This window comes from Leuciscus leuciscus (assembly GCF_965113295.1).
Source record: "Leuciscus leuciscus genome assembly, chromosome: 7".
Taxonomy (NCBI): Eukaryota; Metazoa; Chordata; class Actinopteri; order Cypriniformes; family Leuciscidae; genus Leuciscus; species Leuciscus leuciscus.
In genome coordinates, this window is record NC_138731.1 from 44,226,261 (window position 1) to 44,246,932 (window position 20,672).

The following is a 20,672-nucleotide window of genomic DNA, read 5'->3' on the forward strand; positions in this document are numbered from 1 at the left end:
TGATTGAGTTATGCGATCTAACCTTGTCCGCTGGGTTTGGCCTTCAGGATGTAGAACATTATAATCATCACTATAGCGATTGCCATGATGAAGATGGTGGACATTGCGATGATGAGGGCCGTTGCGAGATGACCTTGTCCTGTTGGATCTGGAACACAGTAAAAGATTCGATGTAGTGATCAATGAGTACTGATGCTATTATCAATACTGAATGTTGCACCTGCTTTATTAAAGGTGCACTGTGTAATATTTAGGAGGATCTGTTGACAGAAATGCAATATCATACACATAACTATGTCTTCAGTGGTGTATAAAGACCTTACTTAATGAACCGTTGTGTTTTTATTACCTTAGAATGAGCCATTTCTATCTACATTTATAGATGTAGCGATGGTTCGTCACTATGTTGTTCTTCGTGCAAAGAAGCAAACTAATGTCAGCAAATAAAACACTGACACAATGATGAACAAGTAACGATAATATTCACAATAATATATCGTTTCACTGAATAATTAAGTAAACCTAATTTCTTCATTTATCTTTGTAAAGACACCTCATTGTTTGACGGGCTACTCTCTGCTGTCTCAGACGACGATATATTTTACTGTCGGCCATCGGAACTTCTGTTGGGTGCAATTCACAACATCACCACTAGATACCGCTAAAAATCACACACTGCACCTTTAAAGCAATTAGGCTGTATGTTACAGTGATTTTAAAGGGGTGGTATAATGCCCTTTTCACAAGATGTAAAATAAGTCTCTGATGTCCCCAGAGTGTGTATGTGAAGTTTTAGCTTAAAATACCCCACAGATATTTGTATATATCATGTTAAAGTCGTCACTTTTTGAGGGTGAGCAAAAACACACCGTTTTTGTGTCTGTCCCTTTAAATGCAAATGAGCTGCTGCTCCCGGCACAGGGGGCGGAGACAAAGATGGAGAGACTCTTTAAAGGCAAATATCTCCCTTTGCTTTGAACTTTGAGCGTTGTAACTTTGCAGATGTTGTTTATGCTCAAACAGCAACATTACACACTAACTAAAGTTAGAAAAGTCAAATCATAATCAACCACCCCTTTAAATCTGCTACATTTATATAAAACAGAACGACCCATGTCATCGGAGATCATGTGATCAGTAATTTCCCAGCATGCCTTTACCTTTCTCCGGCTGCTGGAATACAGTGGTGCTGCTGGACGACACACTGGGAGCATGACCTGATGATGGTGGTGTGGATCGCAGGCCTTTAAAACAACAAGAGTTACTGGTTCATTAACATCACATTCGTTAGATAAAGAGTCAGCAGCAGTGGAGCTCCTGACACTGGCTGATCTAGAGGTGTCAAAGAAAGACACAAGGTTTCAAAGCAGCTTTACCGAAATCTATACTGTTACGTCTGTAATGCCTTAGTGCTTTAGCATAGAGCAGGATTTAAATGTCGTTTGGTTTTGTACAATTAAGAGATTTAAATGTCACCTTTTTTTCTAGTATAGATTTAAATGTTGTTCGGTTTTGTTTAGTTTAGTTTTGTTTTGTTTTGTTTTATTAAGAGATTTAAATGTCGTCCGTTTTTTTTATTATTTTTTTAAATTTTTATTAAGAGATTTAAATGTCGTTCGGTTTTGTTTTGTTTTATTAAGAGATTTAAATGTCGCCCATGTTTTTCCAGTAAGCATCAATGAAGACACGATCGGTTGTCAAAGAGTCGGATGTGTTTAATATTTTTTTTAACCAAAAACACTCATTAACCATCATTTAAGCGACAATGTTAAGAAATATAGAGTATGGCTCTCATTTCAGTCAGTAAAATCTTTCAGGACGGATTTTTCATAATGTGACGACATTCTTTACTATGGTTGAAAATGACTACATTTTTCTTCACTTTAAGTGGATAGAGTCTAATTTGAGTCAGCATGACATTTACTGTATAACAATCCAACATTAAATATGGCACACTAACAGTCTTAATGGTCTCAAATCTGCCTCTTCAAAAGTGTTTTAATCTACTTTTTCCAGCTCCACGAGTCGCTGGAAGTATTGATTTAATTATGACCAGCTGATCTGAAAAGCAAACAGCTCCCACACGAACAGCACAATTTGTCAAAGTTCTCATACGTTTGACGTCTTTGCTTATTTCTTTCTCATTGAGAGTGTCAAACACATTGTAAATGAAATAAATGCCGTAAGGACGGTTCGCTGAAACCCGATCAGTCATTTGGCAGAAGTCTGACTCGCTCATTATTACGGCTCTAGGGCTGTTCATTAGAATACATTATAAATCTGATGCCACAGGAGAAACATCACTCAACAACATCATTAAATAAAGCCCATCTTGTCTTTTTAAATGCACATGATCAGACGGTTTCAGCTCGATCGCATTATACGTGACCGGCGACTGAGAACAGCAAAACATGCGATGCTAACAGAGACTTTATGCGCTTTTATTGGAATCACATGTCGGCGTGTGTGAGGTCCGCTGGTGGACGGAGAACGCATGAGTCTCACTCATGTGCAAAGCAAGCAGCAGCAAGTTAATAATCTTTTTATTTCCTCAAAACTCTTAATTATTGGACACAACCTGCGCTGCGGGCGAGCATAATTTGCAGATTACCTGGCGAGTGTGAGCATGTCTTCACCCGAGCGACTCTCTGCATAGTTTCAGAGCTTTAAAAGGCCCGTTTGTTACCTTTTTTTTAATTAAATATCATTCCCACCTACTTAATTTCTGTCACCACACAATATAGAAAACAATTAAAGAGGCAGCAAAAACCCCAGGACCGGCGCAGACGTGTTTCACAAAGATGTTCAAAAAAACATTTCAGCTCAGATTTACACACTGTGTGTGCAAAACAACTAAAAATTCAACATTAGAATAAGTAATAATGTGTTGTTTCAACTTAAAGTGTTTGTGCTTGACTTAAAATTTGTTGAAATATCCAAATAAAGTTAACTAAACTTAAAATTTTAAGTCAAGCACAAACACTTTAAGTTGAAACAACACATATTACTTATTCTAATGTTAAATTTTAAGTTGTGATAACTAATCGGAGCAATATTTTTTTTTAAAGTGCATGATTTGATATCTTACAAATATTGGTAACACTTTACAATACTTTACATTTTTTTAATTAGTTAGTTAACATGAACTAACAATGAAAAACACTTTTACAGCAATTATTAACCTTAGTTCATGTTAATCTCAATGTTTACTAATGCATCTTTAAAAACAAAAGTTATTAGTTATGCACTGCAATAAAGGATGTTCTTCCTCAGTGTTTCTGTCTTGTTTTCCAGTACAAATATCTAAACATTCTTAAATCTGAGAGAAAGATCTATAATAAATATTCTTTTTTATTTTTTAAAAGTACTGTATTTTATTTAATTTTTCTAAACTGTTTTAATTATTCTTATTTCTTTTCATTATTTTAATTTCTTCTATGTAAAGCACTTTGAATTGCCATTGTGTATGAAATGTGCTATATAAATAAACTTGCCTTGCCTTGCCTTAAATCAAGACACATTTACTGGAGAGGCAAAATTTACAATGAAGTAAAACAAGAATTAAAACAAGAATAAAATATCTGCTAATGAGGTCATAAAAATAAACTTAATTCAAAGGGAAAACAAGATTATTTTTCTTACTCCATTCACAAATATTTTTCTTGTAATGTAAGAATGTTTAGATATACAGGAAAACAAGATGATTGTTTCCATTAATTGTATCACTTTACAATAAGGTTTCATTCAGTTTAATTCTCTTTTCCTCCTTTTCTGAAGAAACATCACAGACTTGCAGAGCAACAAGGCCGAAATCTGGTGGAGAACAAACTGCGATATATAAAAAAAAGAAAAGAAATTAGCAAAACAAAACAATAAAAAGCCTGGCTCTCTCTCCGTCGGTGAAACCTGGAGTTAATTTGTTCCCTCTCTTCCGCAAACGATGACTTTTTATCCTAAATAAAATCAAACCCCCCAAAACCTAGAATGGAAACCAGACGTCATTATTTACTGCACTAATTCAGCAATGAAAAATACTCGCTGCTACTTTCTGCAATGTTTTAGCGGATTAAACGGCCTTAAATCTGAGTGTTCTGCGCGGGTCTCGAGCGCTTCTGTCACTGCGCGCCTGCGGTTTGTTCCATTCACTCACTGCTTCAGGTATGCGCTGTTAATCAGTGAGTCAACCATGTTATGAACGATCTGCCAAACACTAAACCAAGGCCAAGAGAAGGAAAATAAATCTTAAAAATATTCATGCACCGCAAACGCGCTCGCTGATGGACTCCAGGCGGACTCTTTATTGATGACCTGATATTTGTTTCATTAAAGGAACTCTGGGAACTCTTGGTTTTGGTTCGGTTTGGTTTGGGTTTAGTATTCTGTGTACGGCAAACCAGAGCAGCACTGCAAGAAAAAAAATGCTTTTCTTACTTAGTATTTTTGTTTCCAGTCCAACTATTAAACATTTCTTAAATCAAGATGCATTTACTAATGATGACATAAGATATTATGTCCTGGTTTCCGGGGGAAAAAGCGAAATTATCTGCCAATGGGGTAAGAAAAATAATGTTAATTTAAATATTTTTCTTTTAAGCATCAACTCACTTAATTTTGATTAATTCCTCCGGAAAACAGGACATCATATCTTATGGCATTTTACTCATCTAGTAAATGCATCTTGATTTAAGAAATGTTTGATATTTGGACTGGAAACAAGACAAAAATACTAAGTAAGAAAAGCATTTTTTTGCAGTGAAGAATGTAAGAGTTAATTCTGTGTTTATGCATACAGGAGACAGGTGGAGATGCAGTGATGATGATGATGAATAATGATGAAGGACACTCACACTCTTTGATGTTGCGTGGAGCGTTTTGACAGGAATGACACACCATGCCGTAGATGTTTCGAGGCCGGTTTTCCAGTATGTAGTACCTGAAGGAGAAGAGGTTTATATGAACTTTATAGGTTTATAAACTGCTGTTAATTTCTAAAGAAATACAGAATTAGTGTAAGGTTTAGGCAGGACACGTTCATCACTGTAGCACATCACAATACACAAGAGTTATTCAGACAGACAGACAGACAGACAGATAGATAGATAGATAGATAGATAGATAGATAGATAGATAGATAGAGGGCCCTATTTTAACAATCTGAAATGCAAGTATCAAACGTGTAACGTAAGTAACTTTGTGGGCGGATCTAAAATGGGTTGGTCTGAAGTAGCTTCATTACTCATAGGTGTGGTTTGGGCGTAACGTGAAATAAACCAATCAGAGTGTCATCTCACATTCCCTTTAAGAGCAGGCGCGCTTGTTCCATGGCGGGTTGCTATTATAATGGCGGATTTGCCGATCACGCCAGGTGCGGTTCACAGCCGAGGAGACCGACGTTCTCATCAGGGCCGTAAAACACAGAGAAGTGACATTGTATGGGGACGGAGAAACACACCCAAATTAGCTTCGGTTAAACAGGCGCATGATAATTTGGGTAAATGTGTAAGCTAGATTTATGCCTATTTTTTCACATCTTCATGGACACAACAATGATTTCCCTTATGTGGTAATATTTTTCCTTATAATTATGTGTGGTTTGCAAAAATGTGAACCGCTGCGTCTGTGTAGATGAGAGAAGTAAAGTGTATGTGCGTTGTGCACACGCTACATTATGGCCAAGCATGCGCCCTTAAAATAGCATCTGAATAACGCGCCACTGACTTTAGACTAGGTTTCTCCTGGTCTGTGGCGGAATTGTTTTCTGAAACTGCAAAATAGCACCAGGGAACGTTTGCGCCGGAACACACCTCCTCTTTCCGCTGAACCGCCCCCCGGAGCGCAAGTTCATTCCCTAGTTTACCGACGTGCGTCTGTGGAGGGAAAAGTCCGCTGTGCGTCGGGTGCAAAATAGGAATGATACATGCGTCGCTGTACAAAGTCAATTGCGCTGGGTGCAAGATAGGGCCCTTATTCTATATAAATAAAAAAGCTGCATTGCATAGATTTCTAACCACCAATAACTCACTTCTAGAGACTCTGAACATTAAACTGAGACACCAGGAAGAATCTGAACATCCAAAACACATTAATGAGCAGCTTTAACAATACGAGATATTAATATACGAGAACAGAGATGTGTACGTCAATCACAGATATAGAGCCAATCACTAAAGAGCAACAATATGATTGACCAGGAATTATGTGGAACATATCAGTTAATAATTAAATGACCAAAAAATAAACATCTATTTAAGGATGTGGTTTTCATTAAAAACATGAAGTGACTAAAAGTTTAAAAAAGGTGAATGATCTTAAAGGGACAGTCCACCCAGAAATCCTCATTCTGCCTTCAGTTATTGAGTTATCAAACCCGTACGACTTTCTGTTTTTCTGCTCAACACAAAAGAAGAGATTCTGAAGAATGTTGGAAACCAAACAGTTTTGGTTCCCATTGACTTCCATTGTATTTTTAGTCCATATAATGGAAGTCAATGGGGACCGAAACTGTTACCAATATTCTTCAGAGAAAGTCATTCAGGTTTGCATGAATATGCCTTTAATATTGAAGCCGATAAACGAGAGCAACTAATGAATAGCATCACATGCGTCTGACCTCACAGGAATACTTTCAATAACTGGAGTTTATTCACATATGCGTTTGATATGTAAAGACTAGATGAGTCTGAGAACAACTGACAGAAAAGAGAAAACAACACAACTGAGTTCTCGATTAGATTAGTTCTCGAACTCTTGTCTTATCTGAAGTGAGCCGAGACGCCACTGATGCCCTCAGACACGAAACACACATCAATGGCCTTCAGATTCAGACCAGCACACACTCTGATCAAAGCCATCATGCGGGACAATCTCAAAGGAAATGTCCCACTATCAGACTTTACGTCCCAGAAAACAGAGCCGGCGAGACTTCCTGAGGCGTCCTACAGAGTCTGTTAAACACACTCAATAATGTGCTTTTAAAAAGCTGCACTTTGTATATTTACATTGAAGCCAATTGAAACCAGACCTTCCATTTTAAGTGGCTACAGCAGCGTGAAGTCGTCACATGTGTGTGAGTGTGTGTGTGTGTGTGTGTGTGTGTGTGTGTGTGTGAGTGAGCGTGTGTGTGTGTGTGAAGGTGCGTGTGTGTGTGTGTGAGGGTGTGTGTGTGTGTGTGTGTGTTTGAGCGTGTGTGAGTGAGCGTGTGTGTGTGTGTGTGTGTGTGTGTGTGTGAGCATGTGTGTGTGTGTGTGAGTGTGTGTGACTGTGTGTGAGTGAGCGTGTGTGAGTGAGCGTGTGTGTGTGTGTGTGTGTTTGAGCGTGTGTGAGTGAGCGTGTGTGTGTGTGTGTGTGTGAGCGTGTGTGAGCGTGTGTGTGTGAGCGTGAGTGTGTGAGTGAGTGTGTGTGTGTGTGTGTGAGTGTGTGTGTGTGTGTGTGTGTGTGTGTGTGAGTGTGTGTGTGTGAGTGTGTGTGTGTGTGTGTGTGAGTGAGTGTGTGAGTGTGTGTGTGTGTGTGTGAGTGTGTGTGTGTGTGTGTGTGTGTGTGTGTGTGTGTGTGCGTGTGTGATTGTGTGTGTGAGCGTGAGTGTGTGAGTGTGTGAGTAAGCGTGAGTGTGCGAGTGAGCGTGTGTGTAAATGAGCATGTGTGTGTGAGCGTGTGTGAGTGAGTGTGTGTGTGTGTGTGTGCGAGTGTGTGTGTGAGCGTGAGTGTGTGAGTGTGTGAGTAAGCGTGAGTGTGTGAGTGAGCGTGTGTGTAAATGAGCATGTGTGTGTGAGCGTGTGTGAGTGAGTGTGTGTGTGTGTGTGTGCGACACAGGCCTGATCTGTGTCACTACAGGGGTTTAAAAGGCTTGTAATGCTTTAGACTTTCCTGAAATCCCTATGGAAGAAATGAATGTAAAAAACACTTGCGGAACCAACGCCACTGAAGTAGTCAAACACACTCTATTCCCTCACGATGTCTCTTACCCCGGTAAACACGGTCCGCACTCCGCGTCGCTCTCCAGCGTGCCCGTGGTCAACACCGTGGCCCGGTACAGCGAGTCGCAGTCTTTGTGCCGCCGGCAGATCTCATACTTCCCTTTGGAGAACTTCCCAGCCGGACACGCCACGCAGGAATACTCGTCGTCCTTCGTGCCGTAACCACAGCTCTGAAACACACACACACACACACACCTGATCAAATCAGCAGAACTCATGCGTGAAGATCCGCAGGCCTGATCTGTGTCACTACAGGGGTTTAAAAGACATGAAGGGCCAGATTTACTAAACAGAGCGAAATCCCATAAAAGTGCCGACGGGAGTGAAAAGTTCTGCTCAAGCTAAAGAACAGACACAGCCGGATCATTTCCATAATGACCAACACAATCTAATTAGCGTCTGGTTTAAGACGCGCTTTTATTAGGTGGTAAATAATGGTGTAAATACCAGTAAACTGACGAGAGCAAACTTGCATGATTCATTAAATCTTCACATAAATACTGCGATATAATATCATATAATAGTATAATAACAATAATATCAGCCGCAATAAATAACCCTGTTCTCGCTCTAATTCTCCACTGTGTGTCTTCAGTAAATCCTGACAGTGGTTTCTTAACGCCAAAAGAGTGTGTGTGCTGCGAGCTGGTAAATCTGGCTCTTAATATTCAGTAATGTTACTGATTTGACTGAACCGAGAACAAGCTGAACGGAATAGATCTGAATAATTCCAGTTTACAGGGAATGTTCTCAGAACAATCTGGCGAGGTTTTCTCAGTTATGTTCAGAGTTATCTGGTGTTTAAGAATGTTCTCTGGAAGGTTTTATTTAGATGCTTATCTTTTTTTTTTTTTAAATGTTACTACTTGTTTCGGAATGATCAAAGAACATTCAAATGTAACATTCCAATAATGTTTGCTAAATGGAACGTTCGTCTAACCAAGAAAAAAACCATTTTTAAAACATTTACGTTTTGAACATTCAGAGAACGTCTTTCATAACTTAATATGTGGACCACAAAACCAGTCACATGGGTCAATTTTTGGAAATTGAGATTTATACATAATCTGAAAGTTGAATAAATAAGCTTTCCATTGATGTATGGTTTGTTAGGATAGGACAATATCTGTCAGAGATACAACTATTGAAAATCTGGAATCTGAGGGTGCAAAAAAATCAAAACATTGAGAAAATCTCCTTTTAATTTGTTCATTTATGTTCACGATTGTGCAGCATTCACTCACACAAATACATGTTTTATATATTTACGGTTGGAAATGTACAAAATATCTTCATGGAACATGATCTTTACTTAATATCCTAATGATTTTTGGCATAAAAGAAAAATCGATGATTTTGACCCATACAATGTATTGTTGGCTATTGCCACAGATATACCCGTGCGACTCGAGACTGGTGACGTGATCCAGGGTCACACATGAACATTAGCAAAATGTTATTAGAACATATTTTTGACGCTATGAATCCACATTGATCTGAAATGACACTTTTTTGAGCGTCTTTACAGCAGAATTGGTCTCATATTTGATGAAGTTTGCATCATTGATTCTGTTCATTACTGAATCACTCTGTACTGTAGAAATAAAGCTGAGTTGATCTGTGACGCTGTAACTGACGTGACCTTCAGAAACGAGTCACTGCACTTCACTAAACACCCAGTTGGTTTTAATCAGTGAATATTCACCGCTAAAGACTCGACCTGCCCAACTCTCCTGAGCCTGTAGTGTAATGAAAAACACGGATGATGAAACATCCCACCCGCGAGTGCGGAGCGTTCGGCTCCGACCGCATTCATATTAGATCTGGAGATGTTCTGCTTTACATAATACATATCATCGCATTTCATAATCCAGATCCAAAATCCACTCGATCCTTATTCTGATTATATTGCACATGTTAGAATAATAGTTCAGTGATGGAAACTCTGAAATCACAGAGATGGAAATCTGGGAATGATGATGCAGTGACCAAAACATGTGACACACACACACACACACACACACACACACACACACACACACACACACACACACACACACACACACACACACACACACACTCTAAAACTCTGCATCCAGCACAAATATCTAAACGTTCTTAAATCAGGATATATTTACTGGAGAAGCAACATTACTGAAGATATTATTACATGGAGGAGTTCAAAAGAATGATGTTCTTCCTCAGTATTAGTGTTTGTTTGTCCATTTGTTCTTGTTTTAAACATAAACTCACTTAATGTTGATCCATTTTTCAGTAAACAAGACTTAACTGTAACACTTTACAATAAGGTTCATTAGTTAACATGAACAATAATTCTCCAGCATTTATAAATCTTAGTTATTATTAATTTCAACATGTACTAATACATTATTAAAATCAAAGGTTGTATTAGTTAACATTAGTTAATGCACTCTGAACTAACATGGACAAACAATGAACAGCTGGATTTTTATTAACTAACATTAATAAAGACTAATAAGCAACAGTTGTATTGCTCATTGTTAGTTCATGTTAGTTAACACATTAACTAATGTTACAAATACAACTGTTGATTTAAACAATGTATTAGTAAATGTTGAAATTAACATTAACAAAGATTAATAAGTGCAGTTCATTATTAGTTCATTTTAACTAATGTATAACTAATGTATAACTAATGACCCTTATTGTAAAGTGTCACCGTTAAGCCTTATTTACTGAAAAATGGATCAGCATTAAGTGAGTTTATGTCTGAAACAAGAACAAATGGACAAAACAAACACAAATACTGAGGAAGAACATCCTCCTTTTGAACTCCTCCATGTAAAATGCTTCAAATCTTTTAATAGTTCTATATTTCTTTTGAAGCGGAGCTGTCAGGACTCTGAGCGCTGATGAAAGCTTCAGCACAACGTCTCCTGAGGCCGTTCCAGCTTTGCTATTATTTTCTTGTCATTTGTAAATGTTCTCGTCAGAGCTGGAGCGCTGAGCTCTTAATTAGCGTAATGAGTGGATGATGCGTCTTTGGTGGGCAGAGGTGAATCTCTTTGTTCTTTTGGCCTCCAGTATCGATTATGAAGAGAAAAGCAAAGATAAAAGAGATTGAGATGTTGGTACTCGACATCTGCTCCGGTTTAAGACTTATTGAAAAGCCCTGACATTTACCCCCAACATGCATTCGCTCCAGTTTATTGACTTTTGAAAGAACACACACACACACACACACACACACACACACACACACACACACACACACACACACACACACACACACACTCTTTTATCTCACCCGACTGAATCGGGATCATCTTTATCCCGAGGGCTCCAGCGTTATTGAATTGTTCAGGAATGCAGTGCCTTTTACTGTTGTAATAGTTTTTAAATGATTAATTTTTTTCAGTTCCGTATTTTGCCCGGAAAATAATTCGCACCGGGACAAAAATTGCATTGTAAAAAAAAAAAAAAAAAAAATGTAAGTGGCATCAGTGTATAAGTCATATTTTATTATTACATTCAGAAATAATGTAAACTACTGACAAAAAACGAAAATATTTCCAAACATTATAAACACTTTAAACATGTGTTTTAGCTCCACTCGCTCCACAAGCAATCCATTGAATTTAACTGTAAACTGGTAACGCTTTACAATAAGGTTCATTAGGTAACATGATCTAACAATGAACTGATGTATTTATTATCTTATATTAACAAAGATTGATAAATACTGTAATGAACAAGGAACAGTACATTTGTTAATGTTAGTTAATGCATGAGCTAATGTTAAATAATGAGATCTTTGTAAAATGTTACACATAAATTATAGCTTTATAGTATAATTAAAAACATTGTAAATGGCAAGTCAGAACGCATTTATTTAAAGCGAAACTTAAACTAGTGGCGCGTGTAATATGTGTTATTAAAATAAGCTTGGACTCTTTGTGCATGTTTTACGTGTTTGATATTAATTGCATCATATAAGTCGGAGCATGATTCAGTTTTTAACACTATTCAAAAGTTTTGGGATCGTTTAATGTTTAAAGTCTTAATAATTTTTAATTTTTTTATATATATTATTACAATTTAAAATAAATGTTTTCTATGTGAATATATTTTAAAGTGTAATTTATTCCTGTGATATTTTTTCATAATATACATTGCATAATCGGCTCTTTTCTCAGTCTCTCTAAACCCCGCCTTTTCGAGAGTCTACTCTGCTCTGATTGGTCAGACTGCCCAGTCTGTTGTGATTGGTCTACTCTGCTCTGATTGGTCAGATGGCCCAGTCTGCTGTGATTGGTCTACTCTGCTCTGATTGGTCAGATGGCCCAGTCTGCTGTGATTGGTCTACTCTGCTCTGATTGGTCAGATGGCCCAGTCTGTTGTGATTAGTCTACTCTGCTCTGATTGGTCAGATGGCCCAGTCTGTTGTGATTAGTCTACTCTGCTCTGATTGGTCAGATGGCCCAGTTTGTTGTGATTGGTCTACTCTGCTCTGATTGGTCAGACTGCCCAGTCTGTTGTGATTGGTCTACTCGCTATGATTGGTCAGATGGCCCAGTCTGCTGTGATTGGTCTACTCTGCTCTGATTGGTCAGATGGCCCAGTCTGTTGTGATTAGTCTACTCTGCTCTGATTGGTCAGATGGCCCAGTCTGTTGTGATTAGTCTACTCTGCTCTGATTGGTCAGATGGCCCAGTCTGTTGTGATTAGTCTACTCTGCTCTGATTGGTCAGATGGCCCAGTCTGTTGTGATTGGTCAGATTGTGTCTGAAACCAAACGGCCATTATCATATCTGAGTTTCAGCTCTTCCTCAGCTCTTGTGATACGAACAGAAACGATGGCTTCGGTTTTTACCGAATCAATTCCAAAGCAAGGCTCATCGTTTTCTTGATCACTGAAAAAAAATTATTTGGGTTTTTAAGAGTGTGGGCATTATCAATAAATTAGATTAAATTCAACTTTATATCCATTGTGCAGAATACAAGTAGAGAGACAATGAAAAGCAGTGGATGAATGAATCCTTGTGCTCCCTGTAATACAGTAATACTGACTCCGATCCTGAATTCGGTTCTTCCCTCCTCAATCCGTCTGGATAAAGACACATTGGGAAACTCTATCGCCCCCTGGAGTCCCGAGGTCTGGTTCACCGCTCTCAAGCGCTTCTCAACTCTTCTAGGATTTCAACACTGGAACTTTGAAGCTTGTCTTCCGTCATGATTTACAGCAGGATCTCTGTGAAAGCTGCTGCCTCGAGAGATCCGTTTCATGTGCTTTAAAAACATGTTTCTGAGCATCAAATCAAAGACAGTTTGATTTAGATCACAGCTCATTTCAATTACAGGCTGAAGGTGTTGTTAGCGAGAGTAGACGTGAGAAAGACGATGCCAGGATCATTGTACGTGTAATTTTCAGTGCCACTCCAAACAAATAATAATCACTGAGGTATAATTATGCAAAAATACACTTATTTGTGTAATAGTTGTGGTGCATATTTTAGCTGGAAATATGCTTTAATTTTCACGTGCTTCCAGAAACAAGAACGATTCAGATGGAAAAATGATTTTTTGTCTTGTTGTTTTCCAGAACAAATATCTAATCATTCTTTAAATCAAGATACATTTACTGGAGAAGCATTTGAAGTCTTGTTTTCTGAAAAATTTATCAAAGTTTTTGCAAAAAATTTATAAATAAATTGGGGTCAGAAAAATAAGCTTGAAATAATTTATATATATATATTTTTTGGACCACATTGGTAGATATTTTTCTTGTTTTCAGCATAAACTCACTTCATTTTTGATACATTTTGAAGAAAACAAGACTATCTTCAGCTATTTTGCTTCTTTCTATCTTTATTTAAGAATGTTGAGATATTTACTGGAAAATCAGACAAAAACACTGAGGAAGAACATGATTTTTGCAGTGTCCCTTCCATATTTGTTTCTGAAGTACTGTTTTGATCTTCCACAAAGAGTGCAGTATTCTCAGCTGCGTTTACCATGTTTAACTTTAATCAGCAGTGAAACTGTCCTCAGATTTGGATGAGGTTTGTGTTGGAGACAAACCTGCGGCTGTTCAAAGTGCTGAGACCTGTCTCTTTAAACACTGAGATCTTTTGAAGTGTCATGTGACGCCGCTGCGGTCTGGGTGGCCTCGAGAAACACCATCCACTCTTAAAGCAACACTTCACCTCTATCATAGGGTCATTACTGAGTCTCACGTCGCTCCAAACCTGCTTTCTTTTCTGTCTAAAAAAGCACCATTAAAGTATCATAACAGTAGTTCATATATGCGTCAAGCACTAAATCTCAAGTCTTCTGATCTCGTCTGAGTTAAATATGTGCACTGAGACTCATGAACTACTGTAACACCGTATCCTAACCAGACACGACGTGATAAAAGGTAAATAAAAGTCAAAAATTCAGATTTTTTTATGTTTTTGTAAGTTGTTTTCTTCTGCTCACCACAGCTGCATTTATTGGATCATAAATACAATAAAAATAGTAAAATTGTGAAATATTATTCCAATGTAAAACAGCTGTTTTCTGTGTGAATATATAGTAAAGTGTAATTTATTCCCTGTGATCAAAGCTGAATTTTCAGCATCATTACTCCAGTCTTCAGTGTCACATGATCCTTCACAAATCATTCTGATATGATGATTTGATGCTCAAGAAACATTTATGATTATTATTAATGCTGAAAAACAGCTGTGCTGCTTTATATGCTTCACATACTTTATGTAAATATTCAAAAACATATTCACATAGAAAACAGTTATTTTAAATTGTAAGGATATTTTATCGTATTTTTGATCAAATATAAGCTTAAAAAATCGTATCAACCCCGAACTTTTGAAAGCTAGTGTACCTTTTTGATCTTAATCAAAGTGTTTGTCCTGATCAGCTGCTATACGTGACTATATGTGATTCTATTTGAACAACTGTTTCTATTTCTGGACAAAATATGACATTGATAATCTCAGATACTGATTATGTGTGTTAAAAGAATTGAATACGAGTTTGAATACCATTTTCATCTGTAATGAGAGCGGCAATGGATAATTTACCTCAGATCTTTAAAATAAAGGGGGGAAAAAACAAGAGTATTCTATGATAAAGATTTTTTCAGTCACTCAGTATGTGTTTTTTATAGTGCTGTCAGTTAAACGCGTTATTAACGGCGTTAACGCAAACCCATTTTAACGGCGCACATTTTTTTATCGCGAGATTAACGCCTAGCAAACTTTGTAGTTTTTTTCACATGCTGTTGCAACAACTAGTAACGTTAGAAAAACTACAACACCACACCGGATCTAGCTAGACCGGAAGCAAAACAACAGGCACGCCGCGTGCACACACTTGTTTGGGTTTGCGAGCCGGCTGAAGAGTAGAAGGCTAACGTTGCGTGTTGAGTGGATGGCGAGCGCGAGACGCCGAAATGGATGCCAATAAGATTCTGAATGGAAAGTTTACTTTTAAAAAATTGCCAAATGGTTCCATTGACAAGACCAACGTGATCTGTGTGTTCTGTCGTTGTGAACTGAGCGATCATCGCAGCACGTCCAGTCTGAAACACCACTGGATTTGATTTGCTCCAAGTGTGAAATTGAACACTACAGTATATGCCAATGTTGTTTTCAATAAAAAAGCAATCTGCATCTGCACAAAGCAAGCCGATCCACTTTTCCATGTTTATAAGAGCATTAAAATGAGAAAAAAATAATGTGACAAAAAAGAAATCAAGGGACATTTAGAATAGATAGAAATGTGCGATTAATTGCGAGTTAACTAGTACATTAATGCGATTAATCGCGATTAAATATTTTAATCGTTTGACAGCACTAGTTTTTAATAATGTTAAAATGGTGTAATATTATTATATTAATGAATTTGATTATGTACTTATCTCTTTGGTTATGAGTGCAGTGTGTTTGCAGAGAGACTCCGCCCACTGGCTTCTCTGATTGGCTGTGATATTTGATTGATTTGTCTGGTGTTGTGTCTGGTTTGTTATGACAGAGTTATGATGTTTATAAGGTGTTTCTGGTCTCGTTTGGAGTTTGACAGTTCTGGTCACTATGATCTGTTGTTGAGCTGCACGAAGATCCTTCAAACATGAACATTTCTGCATTTGCCAGATGCTTTCATCCAAAGTGACTTACATTGCATTGAAGGTGTACAATTTATCGGTCCGTGCACTCTCTGGGAAAGATCATTCCTGGGATGAGATTAATCCAGTTGTGTGTGAGTGTGGATGTTTCTCTGTGCACGTGTGTATCTCACCATGTAGGGCTCTTGTCCCGGTTGGCACTGTGGGCAGGGTTGGCAGCTGCTGACTGTGTGATTGTAAAACTCATTTTCTCCACAGCTCGCGTACTCGGCTCTCACAAACGACATGCTGGACACCTGCGAACAACACACACACATTTATTATATCAGCAAACAATGCAACCCGAGAGTTTGGGGAAATTAAATGCAGACTGATTTTAATATCTTGAACTAGTACACTAACATAAGCTGCGGAGTGAATGACTGCTGTGATGAATTATGAACAGATCGGCTTGAGAAATCCTAAAGTTTGAAGATTTTAAGTTTGAAGTAGTTTCAGGGCCCTATCATACACTCGCGACACAAGTGTATTTGTGCTTATTTTCACGTCCTGCGCCACGCTGTTGAATTAGCAAATGCATTTGCGCGCATCTGTGCGCCTGTGCGCCGCTGGTCTGAGAACGAGTGTGTGTTCGGGAGCATTGCTGGAGCGTTACTGTTTTGAGGAACGAAATAGACTGAGAACAACTGAAACCTGGACTAACGTCAATGGTGCAATATATTTTTTGTTATTTAAAGAGTGTGTTAGTAATGTGCGCCTATAGGCGGGTCCACAACGCGCATACACTCTGCTTATTACATACACACACACACACTGCTTATTACACACACTCTCAGCTTATTACACACTCACATACACTCTGCTTATCACACACACACACACACACACACACACACACACACACACACACACACACACACACACACACTCTGCTTATTACACACACACACACACACACACACACACACACACACACACACACACACACACTGCTTATTACACACACACACACACACACACACACACACACTGCTTATTACACACACACTCTCAGCTTATTATTACACACACTCTCAGCTTATTACACACTCACATACACTCTGCTTATAACACACACACACACACACACACACACACACACACAATCACACACACACACACACACACACACACACACACACACACACACACACACACACTCTGCTTATTACACACACACACACACACACACACACACACACACACACACACACACTTTGCTTATTACACACACACACACACACACACACACACACACACACACACACACACACACACACACACACTTTGCTTATTACACACACACACTCTGCTTATTACACACACACTCTGCTTTGCTTATTACACACACATACACACACACCTTGCTTATTACACACACATACACACACAGCTTATTACACACACACACTTTGCTTATTACACACACACACACTCTGCTTATTACACACACACACTCTGCTTATTACACACACACACACACACACACACACACACACTCTGCTTATTACACACACACACACACACACACACTCTACTTATTACACACACACACACACACACACACACACACACACACACTCTGCTTATCACACACACACACACACACACACACACACACACACTCTGCTTATTACACACACACACACACACACACACACACACACACACACACACACACACACACACTCTGCTTATCACACACACACACACACACACACACACACACACACACTCTGCTTATTACACACACACACACACACACACACACACACACTCTGCTTACACACACACACACACACACACACACACACACACACACACACACACACTCTGCTTATTACACACACACACACACACACACACACACTCTCTCTCTGCTTATTACACACACACACACACACACACAGCAGCACAAACTAGCCAAATATAAAAAAATTAAAGGATTACAATGTAAAAGATTAATTTTGTGTACATAAAGATATGGTGGAATTCGGCTTGTCCCGTAGAAGAGACTCTGATTGGTTTATTGCACGTTACGCCCAAAACACACCCATTCCTCATTAAGAGAATAGAGACAAAACACACCCATTACTCATCATGAGAATAGGGACGACCCTTTTAGACCAGCGCCGGGAGCGCCGACCATTTATCCCGTCGTTAAACTAGCAAAAGTGGATTCGGACTTAGTGCACTTGAGCCGTGAGCTTTAGACCATGATCGTTAAACTAGATCGTTAAAACAAGTTTGAAGTAGTTTTTAAAGGCCATGCGGTCTCCCAGACTGTATTCTGTAGTGCTCATTATTAGTTAACTCATTAACAAACCTCAACTAACGGGACCAGCAACAGCTGCCACAAGAATGTGAGTTTGTGATCTAGTTACATCAGTGACAAGCGTATCGCGCCTCCAAACCAAATAACAGAGTCTGAAGCTCAAAGTCAGACGCGTCGCTCTCCGCCGTCCTCCTCCGGTTTCATTTCCCCAAACATAAATTACGTTCCCTGGATGAAGTAACCCAATGTGAATCGAGGTGAAACAACAAGTTTGTTGTTTGTGGATTTTGGCTTTGTCACCCTCACAGGCGTTTCAACACTCTCGCTCCCTCGCTTGCTGTTGTTTCCAGCTGTGAATCAGCACACTGGAAGAGCTTGGCCGCTGTAACTCAACACAGATCGACACACAGATGAATCACGGCAGACTCGCTGCCAAACGCTGCGACTGGAGCAGGAATGCACCGAGTGGGCGGAGCTGGATGCTGATTGGCTCGGGCTCAATGAGATGCTTTGTGGTTTAGCTCCAGCTCACAGGATGAGTTTAATGCAGATCTGCTCACAATCATCACTGATAGCGGTTCACTCCTGCACGGTTCACTATAGCGGTTCACTCCTGCACGGTTCACTATAGCGGTTCACTCCTGCACGGTTCACTATAGCGGTTAGCGGTTCACTCCTGCACGGTTCACTATAGCGGTTCACTCCTGCACGGTTCGCTATAGCGGTTCACTCCTGCACGGTTCACTAATAGCGGTTCACTCCTGCACGGTTCACTATAGCGGTTCACTCCTGCACGGTTCACTATAGCGGTTCACTCCTGCACGGTTCACTAATAGCGGTTCACTCCTGCACGGTTCACTATAGCGGTTCACTCCTGCACGGTTCACTATAGCGGTTCACTCCTGCACGGTGCACTATAGCGGTCCACTCCTGCACGGTGCACTATAGCGGTCCACTCCTGCACGGTGCACTATAGCGGTCCACTCCTGCACGGTGCACGGTTCACTATAGCGGTTCACTCCTGCACGGTTCACTATAGCGGTCCACTCCTGCACGGTGCACTATAGCGGTCCACTCCTGCACGGTGCACGGTTCACTATAGCGGTTCACTCCTGCACGGTTCACTATAGCGGTCCACTCCTGCACGGTTCACTATAGCGGTTCACTCCTGCACGGTTCACTATAGCGGTTCACTCCTGCACGGTTCACTATAGCGGTTCACTCCTGCACGCTGCGTAATGGAGGAAACGGCTGCATGTTTAATCAAAAGCATGTTTTTAACACCTTTCTAGCTCAAGTCATGTTTATTAGGGGAGAGCGGGGCACAACCTAACGCTTTTAGACTTTCTCAGTCTGTGTAAACCTACGTAGGGTTCAGACAGAGTATTTATTTGTTCACACGTCTAGTGCAATTATGTGGTTTTGTTTCATTAATACGGTGTATAATTGTTTCTTGATTTACCCCGAGAGAATGGAAGTGGACTGTGACAACATGCCCCATAAGTGTGGGTTCATTGTAACATGACCAGATATGACAGATTCAAATGTTATCTGATCTAATCAAATAAAATATACAAGACAAACTAAAATATTTTGTCAAAAAAACTTTTTCATGTAAAATAATTGAATTTTTTAATAACTATATTACTAACACAGCTATACTGCATAGTTCAAAACATATTCATAATTAATAATTTCTGAACATGGAGTCTTCCGTCTCAGTCTTTATTCACCTTTTTCTCATGGTTTCTCAATAGAATTCATAAAAGTATAGAATATAATATAGTTCTAATATGCTCATTGTAATGCAGTGTGACAACATGCCCTGCCTGTGTAACGAGGGTTTAAACCCGGCGAGTGATTCTGCTTGTTAGATCAGCATTAAACAACCATCTCAACTATTAAATAACAGATTTAAGATTAAAATAATATCAGATTTGTCTAATTTTAAAAATACACAAAAAACCGAGATGAAAAATTAACTTAAGAAATTAACTTTTGCGATGGTTAAATAAATGTTCAGTGATATCTGAAGATTTTTTAATTTAGGCACGATTTTTTCTCTATATAGTGTCGATATGGCAACTAGTAGGCCTAAATACACTAAGTTTGGTCATGCTGGCGTGTGTGGACAGTTTTAAACCATGTGTGTGACAACTAGCCCCGCGTTAGTGTGTACATCTCTTTTCACGACACAGATTGCCTCAGAGCGCTGCAAATAACGATTTTCTCTCGTAGATATTAGTACTGGAAACCAAGACAAAAACACCTCATT

General features: G+C 39.1%; 1 protein-coding gene across 4 annotated transcripts in view; it reads right to left on the bottom strand.

Moving 5' to 3' along the window:
* Positions 1 to 20,672, bottom strand: part of edar (ectodysplasin A receptor) — a 52,317-nt gene that overhangs the window by 16,253 nt on the left and 15,392 nt on the right. For all 4 annotated transcript variants that reach the window (XM_082174749.1, XM_082174750.1, XM_082174751.1 and 1 more), the window contains exons 3-7: positions 16,257 to 16,379; positions 7,962 to 8,143; positions 4,848 to 4,933; positions 1,161 to 1,244; positions 23 to 148 (exon numbers count right to left, since the gene is read on the bottom strand). In XM_082174749.1, coding sequence (XP_082030875.1) covers positions 23 to 148; positions 1,161 to 1,244; positions 4,848 to 4,933; positions 7,962 to 8,143; positions 16,257 to 16,379 — 601 coding nt within the window. The remainder of the gene's footprint in view (positions 1 to 22; positions 149 to 1,160; positions 1,245 to 4,847; positions 4,934 to 7,961; positions 8,144 to 16,256; positions 16,380 to 20,672) is intronic.